Genomic DNA, 17,871 nt, shown 5'->3' on the forward strand with positions numbered 1-17,871 from the left:
TATTGTTGTGGACTTATTAAGGTATTTATTAATGAGTAATTTTGCCCACACTGTTTGTGGCGATTTAAAGACTCTCCAGGCTAAACTTGCAAGCAAAGCTGAATTCTTTTGGCGTAGTTTTTGAATTCCCAAACCTTCCACTTCTTTTGAAGTTGTAATATCATTCCATTTAAGGAGGTGCATTTTCTTTTTTGTTGAAGTAATACCCCATATAAAATTACGCTGGTATTGTTTTATTTTATTAATGATGTTTGTTGAAATATGAATATATTGCATAATATGGTTGGTAAATTATTCAAAGTTGATTTTATAAGAGTAGTTCGTACTGCCATAGTTAGGAAATTTATTTTTCCATCCTGCAAGTAGAGTTTTGAAATTATCTAGGAGAAATTGAAAGTCCGCATTTTTAGGTCTTGCTTGGAACATGGGAAACCCTAAATATTTTCCAAATGATGTCCCTTCCTTAATGTGGAAAGAGTCAATGACAAATTTCCGATCAGATTCAGTACAATTTTTTGAGAATTTTTTTTTTGATTTTTCAAAGTTGATTTTTTTTATCCTGAGTGGTGTGTGAAGTGATTCAGTACATCGATTATAGCATGACAACTTTTGGTAGTGACTTTGGAAAATAAAATAATATCGTCTACGAAGAAAAGATGTGATAGGGATGGTCCAGCTTTTGATAGGCAAATTGGCTGCCATTGTAGGTAGTCAACAGAGATTGATATGCTACGTGAAAATATTTCCATACACATTATAAATAGGTATGGTGATAGAGGATCACCCTGACGAATACCTCTTGATGGTGTGAAGTAATGAGTCCTGGAACCATTGATTAGGATAGAAATGGATGTTGTGGTAATGTAGGACATGATTAAGGTTATCATAGATGTAGGAATGTTAAAATAGAGTAGTGTCTTTCTTATAAAAGACCATTCCAACATGTCAAATGCTTTTTCTAAGTCAAGCTTTAATAGCATTGAAGGAGACTTGCCTTTCATTTTCGCAAAGTAATTCAAAGTTTCCTGCACTATTATAGCGTTATCTGAAGCTCTTTTCCCTTGTTGAAAACTAGTTTATGTAGGTCCTATTATTTTGCTAATAATTGGCTTAAGTCTATTGACTATTATCTTGGTAATTATCTTATAGTTTGTATTACACAAGCTTATGGGTCGATACTGCAGAATAGTTGTAGGATTTTTTATTTTTGGTACAAGGCAAATGAAGGTTCTGTTTAGCTCATGAGGAATGACCTTAGTACTAAAGATATCATGAACAAAATGATTAACTTTCTCACCTACATCAGACCAATATTTTTGGTAGAAGAACGGATGTAACCCGTCCGGTCCTGGAGCCTTATAGGGTTTAAAGCTATATAAAGCACATTTAATCTCCTCTTGATTAAGAGGCTGCTCTATTCTTTGAATGTAATAAATCGATAGTTGATGTGTATTAGAGTCCTGATGTGTTTGAATAGAGAGCAAATCCTCAGTTTTAAATAAATTCTTATAATAATCAAGAATTTGATTTTGCAAGTCATTTTGGTTAAAAGTCCAGTTACCCACCAAATCCTTTAATGCGTTTATTCTATTCCTTTTGCGCCTATGAAGGGTAGACATATGAAAAAAATTGGTGTTCGCATCACCATCATTTAGCCAGGTGATGCGTGATTTCAATTTTCAAAACTCTTCTTCTAAACGTAATATGTTACTGTAATACGTGGTCAACTGATTTTTCAAATTTTGGAGGAATATGCTTGTAGGGTAGTGTATAGAAGATTGTATTCCTGCTAACCTAGCTAATATCTTTCTTTTTTTGTTGGAAAATATTTCCAAAATTATGTTTATTCCATAAATGTTGGTTGATGCCTTTTATTCACCATTGCTTATCAAGTAATCTAACTACTGGCCAACTCACTTGGTACTAACTCATCACACATCCTAGTTCAATAATTTCTCTTATCTTAATTTCCCAATGCCTCTCTTCTCATATTGGGATAAGATCTTATTACAATATTTTTAATTTTACGAGTTGATTGTTAACATTGTCTTATTGCATGTTTAAGTCGATTGTAAGCAAATATAGGTAAGAAATCAATAGTGCTAAATCATAATATAGAATCATATAGTACATTTTAATGGTTTGGGAGGTCTTTCTAATCATCCAAAAAAAGTCAATTGGTTGGCCACTTGCCGTTTCTCCTTTTTCTTTGGCTTTCTTAGCGTATTTTAGGGATTAAGAATTAATTAAGATTAGGTGGAATATTCTTGGTGTTGTTTGTCATTATTTGGGAGAGATGACATGTATTTCTATTAGTGAACTGTTTCCTTTTGTCTTTACTTGGAAAAAGTTAAACCTACACAACCTTGCACTTATACCGTGGTCGGTTGACCTTTTCCATTTTAATTATTTTCTCAAAATTTCCTTCTATACTACTCTATCCGTTGTAGTATCTTTGCCTGTGGAATAAAAGGTATTTGTATTGTCCTAAACTCCACTGTCACTTTCTAAATCAACAAAGCAGTAAAGTGAAGATTGAAAATTTCTTGGGCAGATTTGAAAGGTCGGAAAAGACTGAAATTGGTACAATTTACAGATAACCTCCCCTTAAGATTGAAAAAGTATAATGAACCTTTCACTTACTTTTAAATGGTCACATAAATCATAATAATCCAATGTCATAAGATCATGCTGCTAAGTATTGGTAAAATCTACTAGTTAGTTTTAGATTTTATAGTGTACTAACACGTAGTTAAGATTATGACTAAAAAGGAACCTATAAATTGAAAATTGAATTGGAATAGCGATAATCGATTTGATTGTTGTTGACATATTGCATGATGTTCATCGCTACACAAAGTAGCTCTAAGCCTAGCTGTGTTTGATGATCTACCGGTTCAGCAGTGCCTGTTACACGTTGATTAATCATATTATCCCTATGTTTCGTAGATTTGCTTGTCCCCTCTCTGTAGATTTTGGTGGTTATCCGTTGGTTACTTGCTTCCTTTTGAAAATCTTACTATGGACTTCGGGTCAAAGTCCTTGGGGTGAGTTTGGTACGAAGAAAAATGTTTTTCGTGAAAAATGAGTGATTTATCACTTATTTTTTCTTGTTTGATTGGTAAGTGAAAATATTTTTTCAGAAAATATTTTCTAGTGTTTGGTTAACAAAATATTTTTTAGAAAAATAATTTTTTATGCTCCCGTTACCCATCTTTCCCCAAGTCCATATGTTTCCTGTGCTCTCCCCCCTCCCCAAAATATCTAACATTTTCATAACTCTATTTTTTTTCAAGAATTTAATTATTCTTCTAAAAATTCACACAAACCCAAATAAACTAATGTGTTGCTTTACTTTTGTACGCAAAAATAACGTTAAAATTTGTGCTCCATAACTAAAAAGAATACTCTCTTTTTTTTGCTGAAAAAGAAAGTACTATTTCTACAACATGAAAGTAAAGTACTCATTTTGTTGAAATGAAAGAAAACACTTTTTCTATATCATGAAAAGAAAATACTCATTTTGTTGAAATGAAAGAAAATATTTTTTTTACATCTTGAATTTTAGTTTTTAATTTAAATTTTTTAGATATAAATATTTTAAATTGTCCTAAAATTAAAATTTTAAAATAAAATAAGTACTGTTTAATTACTAAATAACAAACTAAGATGGGCTATTTGTGTACTTCACCCGGACTATAGCCTGTATACATAGCAAAGCCCAACCCCTTAACCGTCCCATTTTGGCGCTCAAATTGTAGTGAAACACTTTGGGCTCAAGTAGGAATCGACGAACAAAGACGACGTCGTGAAACTCAGGGCACCTTGTCTTCAAATCACTCGTAGAAGCAAAAATCCACAACCCATAAGGAATTACGATGCTTCTGGCAAGATTCCTCGCTTCCAGATCCACTTGTCTGAGTATTTCCTCATTAATTCCTGCATTTTATCACTCATTTTCATCACTACCAAATTCTCAATCTCCCGAAACATTCTCCAGTAATTTTGACGAATCTCATGTTCTGAATCAGCTCTCCGACCTTTTACTCATCCGTCAGACCCCTTTAACCGAAAAGCCCTTTCCTACAGAATCCTCTGATCAAAACAATCAGTTGGAAGTTAGGGTTTTGGATGAGCTTTTAACTCCCGAAGATAAGTTACGGGGCATTTTCCTTCAGAAACTTCAGGGCAAAACTGCAATCGACAAGGCACTGACATCTGTTGACGTAGAATTAACTGTTGATTTAGTTGCTAAAGTAGTAAACAGAGGGAATTTAGATGCTGCATCAATGGTAACATTTTTCAATTGGGCTATCAAACAGCAAAAAATACCTATTGATAATCATACTTACTGTATAATTCTTAAAGCATTGGGCAGGAGGAAGTTTTTCAAACACATGGTTGAAATGTTGGAGGATATGAGGAGTCGAGGTATAATCCCTAATTTAGACACACTTTACATTGTGGTTGATAGCTTTGTTCGAGCTCGTCGCATTTCAAAGGCTATAGAATTGTTTAGTGGATTAGAGGACTATGGGTTGAAATGTAATACTGAGACACTTAATGTTGTTTTACAGTGTTTATGTTGTAGATCTCATGTAGGTGCTGCGAGTTCATTGCTTGTGAAAATGAAAGCGAAAGTCTCATTTGATGTTTCAACTTTTAATATTGTCATTGGTGGGTGGTCGAGATTTGGAAGAGTTAAGGAAGTTGAGAGGATCTTGAAAGAAATGGTGGATGATGGATTTGAGGCAAACAATTTGACTTACAGTTATCTTCTTGAATGTTTAGGGAGAGCTGGTCGAATTGATGAATCCGTTGAGATTTTTGAGGGGTTGGAGGAAAAAGGGTGTGTGCTTGATGCTGCGATCTACAATGCAATGATTTCGAATTTTATTTCACATGGTGAAATTGATGAATCTGTCAAATATTATGGGAGGATGTTAAATACGGGTTGTGAGCCAAATGCCGATACATATATGAAACTAATATCTGCTTTTCTCAAAGCTAGAAGAGTAGCCGATGCCATTGAAATGTTCGATGAAATGTTAAGCCGGGGGATGATTGTTACAACAGGGACTTTAACCTCTTTTCTTGAGCCTTTATGTAGCTATGGTCCACCCCATGCAGCTTTGATGATTTATAAGAAGGCGAGACAAGCTGGATGTAGGATATCCTTGACTGCATATAAGTTGCTGCTTATGCGGCTTTCTAGGTTTGGGAAATGTGGTATGTTGTTAAATATCTGGAATGAGATGCAAGAAAGTGGTTATTCTTCTGATATGCAAATTTATGAGTATGTCATCAATGGGCTTTGTAACATAGGGCAGCTTGAAAATGCTGTTCTGGTGATGGAGGAAGCTTTACAGAAAGGATTTTACCCTAGCAGGCTTATTTGTAGCAAACTAAACAACAAGCTACTAGCTTCAAATAAAATAGAGATTGCATACAAGCTTTTTCTAAAGATAAAAGTTGCACGTGGAAACCATAATTCGCAATCATACTGGCGTGCTAAAGGGTGGCATTTCTAATGTTTGGGGACTCCGCTGATTTATGCGACTGTTTCTAATTATCTGTTTTCAGAATGATGAACATAAGAATAATCAACCTTCACTGCCCTAAGCTACCCCTGGTAATGAACTGAAGCTGCTTCTTTATTTTCCTAATGGGTAACCACTGCCATGTATAGCAGGGTAAAATTTGAGAAATTATGTGAAGCAGCAGGGTCTGAAGTATTGTTTTGCATTATCATGGAGGGGATAATGTTTGAGAAATTTCTTGAAGTACCGGGGGCTGAAGTATTACTCTTCTTTGCTGGAAGTTGTTCTGTGGAATCTATGGAAAAGTCATTCCAATCTGAGTCACATATTTATTTTTGACCTTTGAAGTGAGTGCTGCTAGTTGGAGTCAAATTGTGTAGCTGGTAATGAATGTATTCCTACTTCTGTGGCCATGAAAAGTCATTGAAAGAATTCTCTATCTTGTTTATTATGAACAAGCATTGTAGAAAAACGAGAATCATGACTCGGGCGCGTCCTTAACCATTAATCTGAAACATAACTGCCTTTAACCCCCAGGGAAGGGAGTCGTTTAATGAAATTCAACTTGTAAAGAATTAGCCTTGTGACTCACTCAAATGATATGGTCTGACTGATCGGTGACAGATACTAAGTTATTCAGGAAATGAGATTCTTCAAAGCTACTGGGTAACTTCTCAGTACGCATTTCTGTTGGTAGTGATGTACTTCCATGTGATATGGGGGAAGGTCTGATATTGAGTGAGGATAAGGATGAAATGACTGCATTGCTGGGCGGGAAGTGGGAACTGAGAAGGTTGATACTATCTTGGGCGGATGGATGAAAAGGAAATTTCCTGCCGTAAGAGTCCTCCTTAAACCAGCTCCGAGCTCCTATTAGGAAATTTCAAAGTTATACATATAACAATTATTATCAGGATAAAATGATTCAGTGGCCCAAAGTGATATGTGATGAAGCAAGAAGATATGAGGTCTCAATGTTGCATTCTGCATCTTAATCTTGTATAAAATTCAAAGAAAGGTGAGCTAAGGTTCTGAATTTTCAATAATATCCGTCATAACTACTGTACTCCTCCAAATGATTTAGCTTCTAAAAAAAAAGATAACCATTCTGCTATCCAGCCTTTAGCCAATCATGCATCAATTGAACGCAAGAAATTCTTTCATGCTATCCATCTGTAGTCATATGAGACTGGTTTATTTTAATTTTTTGCAGGGGTGCAGCTCTTCCAACCAACACTCCTGGAATTCCATGCACTTTGATCCTCAAGGAAGAGCTGGTATATGTGGTGATTGGCTACTTGGCTCAAGTTTAGAAGCTGCAGCTATAAGTGGCATAGCTCTTACTGATCATGTAATCCCTCTGAACTTCCTTGTTCTTACCGTCTCTCTCTGCTTATTGGCTTACTCTAATTATGATAAAGTAGAGATCAGAGTAATAATTGTTCTTGTTTGCTTCTTTTACGGGGTACTCGTATGACCGTGGAATTTACTATGATGTTTAAGGCTGAAAGGTAATTCCTAAGCTTGTTATATATTTCTGAATGCAGACTGTAGGGCCTTCCTACAGATTGCAAATTACTTCGAACAAGGTGGACCTTGCTCATGAGTTTGCCGTTGTTTTGCACGAGGAGTATAAGCCACTTGGAGGACATGATATAGGACAGTTCCCAGGACTTGAATCTGTTGATCAGACCACAAAGGCCCCAGCTTTGACACTCACTACATGAATTAATCCTGAAACAGCTTTTTTTGTAAGTTCTTAAGCATTTGTAATCAGTACTTCATGTTAGTTTTTTCTTTTCAATGTAGATATCTTCTTCCCTCTGCACACATTTTAATGCTCTTTCTTATTTCCTATGAAGGATGATTAGTTGGTAAAAGCGAGTGAACAAAATAAGACTCACTATCAGAACAAGCAATTTGCAGTGCTGATTATATCACTTTTGCTTAGAAAAGGTACCAAATCTTCCGCATACTGCTAGCCTTCAGCATGATAACTTTAGAATTTCAAGTTGGAGATAACCTTTTTCTGCTTTCAGGTTCCAACTCGATAAGATATAATTAAGGCCGAGTGGGATTTCCTAAACCTTCAACCTTAGGTAGAGAAGAAAAATACTCAGAAGTCTGTCGTCCTTGTCCTCGAACAGTATCTTCTTGTTCGGCTGCCCCCATTTGAAGATGGCCTTGATGTCTCCCCACATCTTTACCATGAATTTACCCTTCTTATTTTTCTCCTCCTCCTTCTGGATGTCTGCCTGAAGATCGACATGGGCCTTGGCCATATTGCCATATGCTGCCTCGAGCCTGCTAACAGAATCTGCTAACTTCTTTTGAGACTCTGCCTCATGAAAAGTTAGCAGATTCTGTTAGCAGGCTCGAGACAGCATATGGCCAAGGCCCACATCGATCTTCATGCAGACTTCCAGAAGGAGAAAAATAAGAAGAAGGGTAAATTCATGGTAAAGATGTGGAAAGGCATCAAGGCCATCTTCAAATGGGGGCAGCCGAAAAGATACCGGTCGAGGACAAGGACAACAATGAGGAGCTGGCTGCTCAACAGAAGCGGACGTGTAGCCGCAGACTCGGCTCCGCAAATGCGAACTTCTACTGCAGAAGCGGCTCCGCAAAAGCGGATTTTCAATAGCAGGTTCGATCCCAGTGGAACTTTGGCAATTCCGCAGATGCAGACAGAATTACGTAGATGCGGAATCACTGACTGCATTTGCGTTACTTTCAACTCTTTTTTGCTCAATTCCACTTCATTTGATTTCAACTCTTTTCAAGACTCATTGTACCTGAAATACTAGCAATGTGCAACATAAATTACCTCATCTTACAATTAAAGGATACAAAAACTAAAGAAAAGAGACTAAAATAAATGGTAAAATCACCACTCATCAAAGTCAAACCCTGATGATACTTTGAATTTCCGTTGGTGAGCAAGTTTATTAGAACCTTGAACTATGAATCCCACAATTTCAGGAAGAAGCTTTTGTAGCTTGAATATGCAGTGTGTCATAGTGTACGAGAACTCTGATTACATATAGATGGTTTGGTAGGACCCCAAAAAGATGATGATGTAGGTAGTTTTTGCCGAAGGAAATTATTCTTGACAATTCTGTGTTTTGGGCATAAAATGACTGCGATTGTTATGAAGTTTGTGAATGAAAATAGAGTGTTGTACTCGAGTTAGATGCTGAAAGTACCTTTTCTTGTAAAAGGAGTACTTGAAATAACACGAGAAAGCCAGAATTACATCAAGCAAAGAAAGGTACTTTTGTCTGGATGGTTACAACTTGCAACAGAGCATCAAACTAACAAGACCCCATGTTTCCAACTATTTAAGGAGCGAACGTATTATAAATTTTCTGATGGATAGCTTCATTATCACATATCAACCTCTGTAAAGCATAGCCTCCAAATCTTCTACATTAGCATCACTTTTCATGTATTCTGAAACAAATTGCCTGTACTGTACATGTTATCTCGAAAAGATCTTATCTCATTTGCTTGTCTACTAATTAAATTGGACAAGTTGTGGCTTCAAATTCCAATTCTGGTGAAGGTACATCGCTATGCTATTATGTTTCCAGTAATTTGACTACTGATATGATGTTTTCTTCCTCCAATTGTACGTCCCAGAAAAAGAAAGAATTTGAAATATAGGCTGTGTTATTGATTTCATACATTGTTAAATACGCGAGCAGGTTATTTTTTTGCGTGCAAAGGTTGGCATTCCACAAAATCTCTGCCATTCTTCAATTCTAGTTTCAATTTATACACAGGTGGAACATATGAGATTGGATGGACTGTTGCAGCAGTACTTCCTGTATGTACATAGCTTGGCGATATAGACGAGGATGAAAATTCACATTTTATGTGATAAAGCATGATTTGGAACTTAATGTCTCTGTGTCTAATGCTATTGCCTTGATAAACATGTTGCCAAATTTTGACTTGCAGAAATGGTCTCTGATGCTATGGTGGGAAGGAATTTATATCATGAATCTCGTTAATTGCTGCATACGAGAAAAAATATTATGCCAGATAAAGCCCTAAATTAAATTACTTTCAGGAGATGATGTTAAAGGGAATTCAACCTGACTTACTGCTTTAGTGAGCTTGCGCTTCTAATATTGCTAGGACCAAAAAGTTCCTTTGAGCAGATCTTTTCATGGATTTATATTTGAGGCGATATTGGATTGAGGAAGATGTTACTTTGGGGAATGCAGTGATTGATATGTATGCTAACTTGGGTTTTATCGATTGCAGTCATGAGGTTATTGAAGTGATTCCTGTTAAAGATGTAGTTTTGTGAAGCAGAGTGACCACAATTAATGTTCAAAATGGCCTTGCAAGAGAGACTATTGAAGTGTACAACGTGATGAATGACTATGATGCATTTGCACCCATCCAAGGACCTTGGATGAGCGCCTCGCCAGCACATGCCATTTAGGTGTTTGAGGTTGCTCTTCATCTGGATATCTTTATTGTACATTCCTCATCGACCTCTATGGAAAATGGACAAGGCTGGAATTCCATGTCTTTATTTTATGAGGCATCTAGGATCAATTCAGTCACTTATAACGCGATAATATCATCTCATGGTATCCATGGGAATGGTATGATATAAGTATATATTTCTGCGACTATTTAAGGTTATGCTGGAAATTTTTCTCTATTGGCAGTTGTAGGCCATTCAGAATCAAGTACATTCGTGCAATGGAGCCGGAGTTGGTATTAAACCTATACTAAAGCATTTTATCTGCATGGTATTGGTGGATCTGTTTGAAGGGGCTGAGGACCTAGAAATGACAAAGCATTTGATGAGAAGCATTACCTTTCGGCCCGATGCTTTGCTCTGGGGTGTTCATCTTGTTGCTTGTAGACTTTGTGGAAATGTAGAGCTGGGTAAATAATTGGCTTCAGATAATTTGTTTGAAGTCGACCCCGAGAAGTGTCGGTCTTGAATTCCTTGGATCGTGATATATGTATGGGATATTATTTCTTTATTAGTCCGTTTTAAAAAGAAAAATATCTCATTTTAATTTTATATTTTTAAAATTTTAACTTTAAACTTCTATTTTAATATTCACACAAATGTAATGGCGTGTGAGATTATTAGTTTCAAAAATCTTATTGCCAAACGAATTTTATGGCATGTTAAAAAAGATTAAAATTGTGTCGAGCCAATTATGTCTCATAAATTTAAATGGAGTAGTATTTATTTATTTAACGCTATTTCCAAAGATTCTCTTTTTAAGTTGCACATTCTGGGAGATTCCATTTTGTAGTCTATTACAAATAGTATTGCAGCTATATGATCCTTTACACAGGAGATTAGTGATAAAATAATACAAGAAATCCGTAAATAAAATATAAGAGTCAATCATTTTTTTTCTATACAAATTCATATACATAAGTGGTAGAGAAGATTATTTCTTCACAATTTTCTATGGCAGATTCATGCACATATAAGAGCATTCATTTCTATTTCTTGTCGTACACATTTTCCCGTAATTTATCTATCTTGTTCTTCCACCAGCACCGGGTATGAAAGATTCATGATACCATGCAAAATTGATTGATGCTATTGCATTTACTACCAGCTCGTAGTTTTCGAGATTTGACATATATCTGTCTTTGGATATAGGCACTTAACAGCCTTACGTACGCTATAAATTAGATCTATTATCCATCCTCTACCTAATGTTCATGTTCTAACTTGTATAAAATCAGGAACTCAATTTTCCTACATAATGCAATTCTAAGAGGACAAACAAGTGTAGTGTAGCTAGCCTTAAGAAGCTATTAGTACAATATACGAGGAATCAAATCAACAATTCGGCGCACGGTTTAATCTATCTGTCTCATCAGGTCGACAAAATAACTTCTTTTAATTATATACGGCAAACACTAAAATTTGTTTCCAGTTGGCTTACTTAGTAGATTTTAGATCTTAACCCGCTCAATTATGAATAGATTATCAAGCAATCTGATAAACTTTAATCCCAATGTCTGTCGTTTGATTATAAATTAAAAAGTAACAAGAAAAATACAACTTGTACACTAACATGTCAGCTTAGCATTTAAGACCTTAGTATACTATTTTTATCAATGCACATGATATCACCAAATTCTATGTCTATATAGTTAGTATCTCCCAGATATCATCACAACTCACAATTACCTCAAACCAAAGCAAAATAAATTTCACTAAAACCAAGAAAAGAAGCCACCGAGAGAAAGAGAACAGTGGCTCATCAATGGCTTCTTCCAAAAATTTCAAGCTTATCTTCATCTTTTTCATCCTCATCTCCATTTTCACACCTCAAGCTTTCTCAGAAGAAGATCGCTCATGTGGTTCAGAAACACACAACACATGCAACAACAAATCCAAAGCTTTAACCTTAAAAATCATAGCCATAGTCTCCATTTTAGTAACTAGCATGATCGGAGTATGCTTGCCTCTTGTCACACGTTCAATATCGGCGTTAAGCCCCGACCGGAGCCTCTTTGTTATCGTTAAGGCATTTGCTGCCGGAATTATTCTTGGTACTGGTTTCATGCATGTCTTGCCGGATTCTTTCGACATGTTGTCGTCCGGTTGTCTGAAGGAAAATCCTTGGCATAAGTTCCCTTTCACTGGATTTGTTGCTATGTTATCGGCTATAATTACGTTGGCTATTGACTCTATGGCTACTAGTTTGTATAGCAAGAAGCACAAAAATGGTGTCACTCCTGAAAATGGTGGTCATGATCAAGAAATGGGCACAATAAATAATGGCCATTTGCATTCTCATCACCACGGATCCCTAAGCTCTAAAGATGGAGACATTCAAGGAACAAAACTACTGCGTTACCGAGTCATTGCAATGGTTAGTCTCTATTTCTGGTTAATTTATGTGACGTAATTTGAAATAATATTCCTAGCTATTCGACATGAAATAATATTTAAGCTATATATACGCACCTAAAACATAAAAAATATTTACATACTTATAGTATAAGAAATTTCTTCCACTGGCGGTATATATTAACTTAAATGCTTCAAGATTTGAAGGGTTGACAGTGGGTCGTTGCTCTGAAAAAGAATAGATTCTTGCCTAATTCTGGTTGACTGCTCCAAACCATTCATAGATAGATCCATTTTTATACAGCCACATGCATGCCTTTTAGTATCAACTGCAAATGATCAGATTCTTGCCGATTATTAGCTAGGTTGCTGCTCTAACCATTACTAAATTAGCTAAAACCTACTCCCTTCCTTTCAAATTCAAATTAGATGAGCTACTTCTCTCTCCGTTTTAAATTTGATGAGGGACTTTCCTTCTTAATCTGTTCCAAAATAAATGACACATTTCTAAATTTGAAAATAATTTAACTTTAAACTCTTCATTTTATCCATTATACCCTTAATTAGAAGTTTTTATAACCACACAAATATCATGGCCTCACAAAGTTTTTACCCCTTAAACTTTTAAGATTATAAATTTCAAAAGTTTTTTTTTTTAAAACTCCGTGCCAAGTCAAACTATCTCGTTTAAATTGAAACGGAAGGAGTATTTTAGACGGTGGTCTATGTGCCTGTGCTGCCTAATATTCTAACCCCTTATGACAACATTATTTGCAATCAAACTAGTCATTTTAGTAAGTGCAACTATACATCTTATTTACGTTGCTTTCTCCAACTCAATTTACTTTTAGGATTTAATTAGTTGTACATATGAGAGTGCAATATATATTTTGAAGAATTAATATAAATAGCTGCTCACTTAACTGTTTAATCTAAAAATAGTTGGCAAATGTATTCTATGTGTGTAATTAGTATATAATTTTTATATATACCGGCTAAGATAAGTAAAGAATGAATCCATCTGACTATTTGTGTAAAAATCCCTATTTTTAGCACTATGTAATTTTTATCAATTATTTACACTAGTTTATTGTTTTAAGCTCCAGTTTACTATATCACGTTTCGTATAAAACTTGTTATTATAGTTAAGTGATGAAGTAAAAAGATTATAAATTGCTAGTGCGTAAACTCTTTCTGTTATGAAACTACTATTATGTAAGGTGCCACCTTATACGATTACAATTTGTGGAGTCACGTTTTTTTAAATTTAACTACGACTTCTTCAAAAATTTCAAGATATTTGTGATTTATAATACTTCTAATGGAATTTTCCTTTATAATATATGATTTCATACTGAAAATTAAAATGATTCGATCACTGTATTTCGTAGACAGGTTTTTCAGGGGGATGGATAGATTTGTAGTATTGCATGGAGGATATTAACAAGAAAGAGTCAAACTCAAATAAAATAGGGAAAGGTAAACATTAGTATACGGAGTACGTACTTAGAATTTAGATGTTGGAATAAAGCTAAATTGCTGATGAGCATATGGCCCGCTCTTTGATAAACTTGCCGGAAAAGGATGTAGGTGAGGGATATTCATTTATTACTTCAGTCCTATTCATAAGACACTCTTTTCAAGTTTCTCCTTAAAAGAAAAAAACAGACATTCTTATATTTTAAAAAAATAATTTTAAAATTCTACTTTTATTTTTAAGGACACGATTATATACTCAGATAGACATTCACGACATGTTTTAAGCTACTTTTTAGATTTAATGCTCGGTTAAATACTTTCACATTAAATGACATGTGGGAATATCTTCACGGCAAATGTCAAAATATATAATAGGAGATGCAATCTCTATCCGAATCTTAATCAGCAAAAGTTATTAGTATATAAATTTTTAGTTTAAAAGTTTAGGTGGACGACTATTTGAGTTAATTTCTTTTTTTTTTTTTTTTTTCCTGCAGGTGCTAGAGCTTGGTATCATTGTTCACTCAGTGGTAATAGGGCTTTCTCTAGGAGCTTCAAACAATACTTGTACAATTAAAGGACTCGTTGCTGCCCTTTGCTTTCATCAAATGTTTGAAGGAATGGGCCTTGGCGGTTGCATCCTCCAGGTAATTAGTTAATTAACATTTCCACTTCTTCCATAAGATAAAAGAGATAATATAACGACAACAAAAATAATAAATTATAGCACATTAGGAAAAATTGCCGATTGGATAACAAGGACAATAATTCAATAAAAAAGGGGATAGTCTGAGTCGTTGCTGCTTGACTAGTTCACCTCTTTTATTTTATTTTAAAAGTGAAAGAATTTCTGATGCTTTTCCCGTGTTGTTTTTTATAAACAGGCAGAATACAAAATGTTGAAAAAGGCAGTAATGGCATTTTTCTTTTCAGTAACAACTCCATTCGGCATAGCACTTGGAATTGCATTGGCAAAAACTTACCAAGAAAACAGCCCGCGGGCACTAATAACCGTTGGATTGCTGAATGCGTCATCGGCCGGCCTTTTGATTTACATGGCTTTAGTGGATCTTCTAGCTGCAGATTTCATGGGTGACAAATTACAAGGTAGCATCAAACTACAGATCAAAGCTTTTATTGCTGTCCTTCTAGGTGCTGGTGGGATGTCTTTAATGGCCAAATGGGCTTGAGATTTATCCTAAAGTACGTACGTAATTTGTATGTCAATTTCATCGTATAACTTAGGACATTCCATGTGTCAATAAACATGACATGTCTACTTCATACGAGTAATTTTATTGCAAATTCGTCCTTTCTTTTTTAATTTGGTACCTATGCAGAACCCATACTGATCTTAACCTTGTAATTGTCCGGTCAAATTAAATGACATGCAAGGCTTTCTACGTGTCAAATTTACATCTTTTGACCAATCAGATACTGTCTAATTTCAATTAATAAATATATCGGTTCAATAAAGAGGCTGAGCTAGAGAAATTGATACGGGTTTGGACGAACCAACTAGCTTTTGATTAGATCCTGTATTTATAATATTGTTTACCCGAAAAATCAGATAACGTTAAATTTGTGTATGGTTCTAAGGATATGTGATACAATTTGATACAAATCGTATAGAGAGATAGAAATATGTGTATTCTTGACCATGAGAATGGGAATAGTGAGCAAAAAGAATGAATAAGATAAAGTAAGACAAACACAAGGAGATATCTTTCAATATGAGAAGTGATCTTTTGTTACAGTGTGTGTGGTGTTTCTATGCTTACAAGGATTCTCCCTTTTATAATAGAGGGATCCTACTTTATTTATAATTGTCTCTTCCTCGATTCCCGCCAAGATTCTCTCCCTTAGTGCGGTTGTAACGGCTCTTGTCTGTGAGCTCGATACTAGCTCGAACTCGTTATTGCGTCGAGCCCTCGGTTTTGGCTTGAGTTCGACCTTCGGGGTGGGCGTAGCGCATTTTCGACCTCGAAGCAATGTCTTGTGGATCGATTTGGTCACGGGCTCGATAAAAGTATCAAGCCGACTCCTCGATCAGCCTTCGGACTTGAGGCTCGTTTGTACTGTCTTCGGCACTCATCCCAAAATCCCACTCCGGTTGCTTATCATTCGAACTCGATCGAACGTAGGAAGGCCGAAATCTATTTCGACCGTATACAGATAGTCCCCTCGTTTCTCGGGAAGGATGTGGTGAGAATCGATATGATTTTCGACGGTTCGATCGGGTTATAAGCTGACATTTTCACAGGGCTTGATCTTGACGTATGTGATAGCTGTCCCATCGATTTAGTCTTTCAAGGTATTTAATGCATGTCAGATGGTGGTCGGCCACCTCTGATATTGAACTGCCACGATGCAAGCCTATAAATAACCCCTCCATCTAACATTTACCACTTTTACGTCTTCACTCTTCCAAATTTTCTTACCCTTTCTCTCTATTTCGCCGCTTGCAGAGTCATCTACACCAACGTTTGGTGTCATCAACTTTTCATCTTTCTTTGCCTTTCTTTCTCTCATATCAATGGCCAAAACTTTAAAAATTGTACCTCAGAAGGAGAAAGCTTCTTCTTCACGGCCGTCCGACGACAAGACGCCGGTGGAGCCGCCTACCTATGAGTATGTTCCAGGCCCGTGTACTCTGCAGATCGATTTTAAGGTTGAGAATCCTTTATCTGTTCCGGGTCGATGTGAGCATGTATCGATGTACATGTGCTCGATAACTGAGGGTTATCTCGAGGCTGTGAGGAAAGACTGCAACTGGGGTTCCGAGGTTGTGTTGCAAATTCCCTCCCCCGAAGAGAGCGTCATCACCCATGTGGAGGGGTTTTTAAGTGTTTACACTTACCCCTTCACATTGGGTCCCGTCGACCCGGTGATCATTGATTTTTGTAAAAGATATTAGGTCACCCTTGGTTAAATTCATCCCTCTCTATGGTGTATAGTAACCTTACTTCGCTTCTTCTCCAACAAGGCCGGAGGGCTGGATTTTTTCCTGAATCATCTCATACGATTGTATCGGCCTCAAATCTTTCGAGGACTAATCAGACTTCATCATCGGGCATTGAAGGCTTTGATATCGAGCATCAACGAAGACAAGGATCGGGGTTGGATGGGCCGTTATATCCGGGTGAGGACCCGTGACCTCATTCCGGAAGAGAAGATGTCGTTCCCCGAGGAATGGAATTTCGATGGTAAGTGGTTTTCATAAGACGTTGCTTTTCGTATCTTTTTTCGATTTTATCTGATGTCTTTCTCCGATATACAACTGCCCCTTGGATGCCACAAGCGGTACCCGACCTCGAGGATTGGGTTCGGAAGTTAGCCTCGACTTCCTCTTATGCCGAACATGCTTGGCGTGATTTGGCAAAAGGTAGATGGGAGGCCAAAAATCATGGTAAGGGTTACTTCTCGTGTTCTTCGAAATGTTTTTTATGCTCCATTAGTTATCGATTTCCTTTCATGCAGGTGTAACCAAGGATGCCATTTTGAGGCCTTCGAGTGGTGAAGAAGGAACCAAGTCCCCGGTCCCGGAACCGGGGAAATATAAGAAGCGAAAAGCTGTCTCTCGGTCAGAGGACCCCAAGCCCAAAACTCGAAGGGTGAGGAGGAAGGAAATCGCTCTTTCGATGGACTCGGTCCAATGAATGAGAGAAGAAGAAGAAGAAGAAGAAGAAAAAGATGATGCCTCGGCTTTGGTGATCCGATCTGCGAAAGCTATCGAGGTCGCTAGAGCTTTTGAGCCGATGGCGGTTGTACCGGTCGGGGTCGGTTCCGGTACCCCGAGTCTCGATCAGAGATTCCCGAGCAATTCGCTTGGGACTATGACAGTGGGTCATTTGCCTTCTCTTCCAACCTTTTCTGAGGAGGCGTTAAAGGAAGCTCGAGAATTGAAGACCCCCGATATGGGCGAAGGCTCTAGTATAGGGGACCCTTTTCGGGATTGCTTTACTGGAGTCGATGATGCCTCCGACATTGGTGACG

The 17,871-nt window shown here is 36.7% G+C and overlaps 2 protein-coding genes across 6 annotated transcripts; both read left to right on the forward strand.

Annotated features, from left to right (window-relative positions):
* Positions 1 to 3,741: 3,741 nt before the first annotated feature.
* LOC107789295 (uncharacterized) lies at positions 3,742 to 10,575 on the forward strand. 5 transcript variants are annotated; one of them, XM_016611070.2, is made up of 6 exons: positions 3,742 to 6,558; positions 6,754 to 6,891; positions 7,088 to 7,291; positions 7,403 to 7,496; positions 7,580 to 8,187; positions 9,326 to 10,575. In XM_016611070.2, the coding sequence occupies exon 1, from the start codon at positions 3,879 to 3,881 to the stop codon at positions 5,529 to 5,531; it is 1,653 nt and encodes a 550-aa protein (XP_016466556.2). In that variant the 5' UTR covers positions 3,742 to 3,878; the 3' UTR covers positions 5,532 to 6,558; positions 6,754 to 6,891; positions 7,088 to 7,291; positions 7,403 to 7,496; positions 7,580 to 8,187; positions 9,326 to 10,575. The 5 variants fall into 5 exon arrangements, with proteins under 5 accessions (XP_016466556.2, XP_016466557.2, XP_016466559.2 ...); XM_016611071.2 differs by having other exon boundaries at positions 9,504 to 10,575; XM_016611073.2 differs by having other exon boundaries at positions 9,813 to 10,575.
* Positions 10,576 to 11,573: 998 nt separating this feature from the next.
* On the forward strand, positions 11,574 to 15,278 carry LOC107789296 (fe(2+) transport protein 1-like). The gene is made up of 3 exons (XM_016611074.2): positions 11,574 to 12,418; positions 14,373 to 14,522; positions 14,760 to 15,278. The coding sequence occupies exons 1-3, from the start codon at positions 11,807 to 11,809 to the stop codon at positions 15,063 to 15,065; spliced, it is 1,068 nt and encodes a 355-aa protein (XP_016466560.1). The 5' UTR covers positions 11,574 to 11,806; the 3' UTR covers positions 15,066 to 15,278.
* The last annotated feature ends 2,593 nt before the right edge of the window (positions 15,279 to 17,871 follow it).

The sequence above is a fragment of the Nicotiana tabacum genome, chromosome 17 (genome assembly GCF_000715075.1).
Source record: "Nicotiana tabacum cultivar K326 chromosome 17, ASM71507v2, whole genome shotgun sequence".
Taxonomy (NCBI): Eukaryota; Viridiplantae; Streptophyta; class Magnoliopsida; order Solanales; family Solanaceae; genus Nicotiana; species Nicotiana tabacum.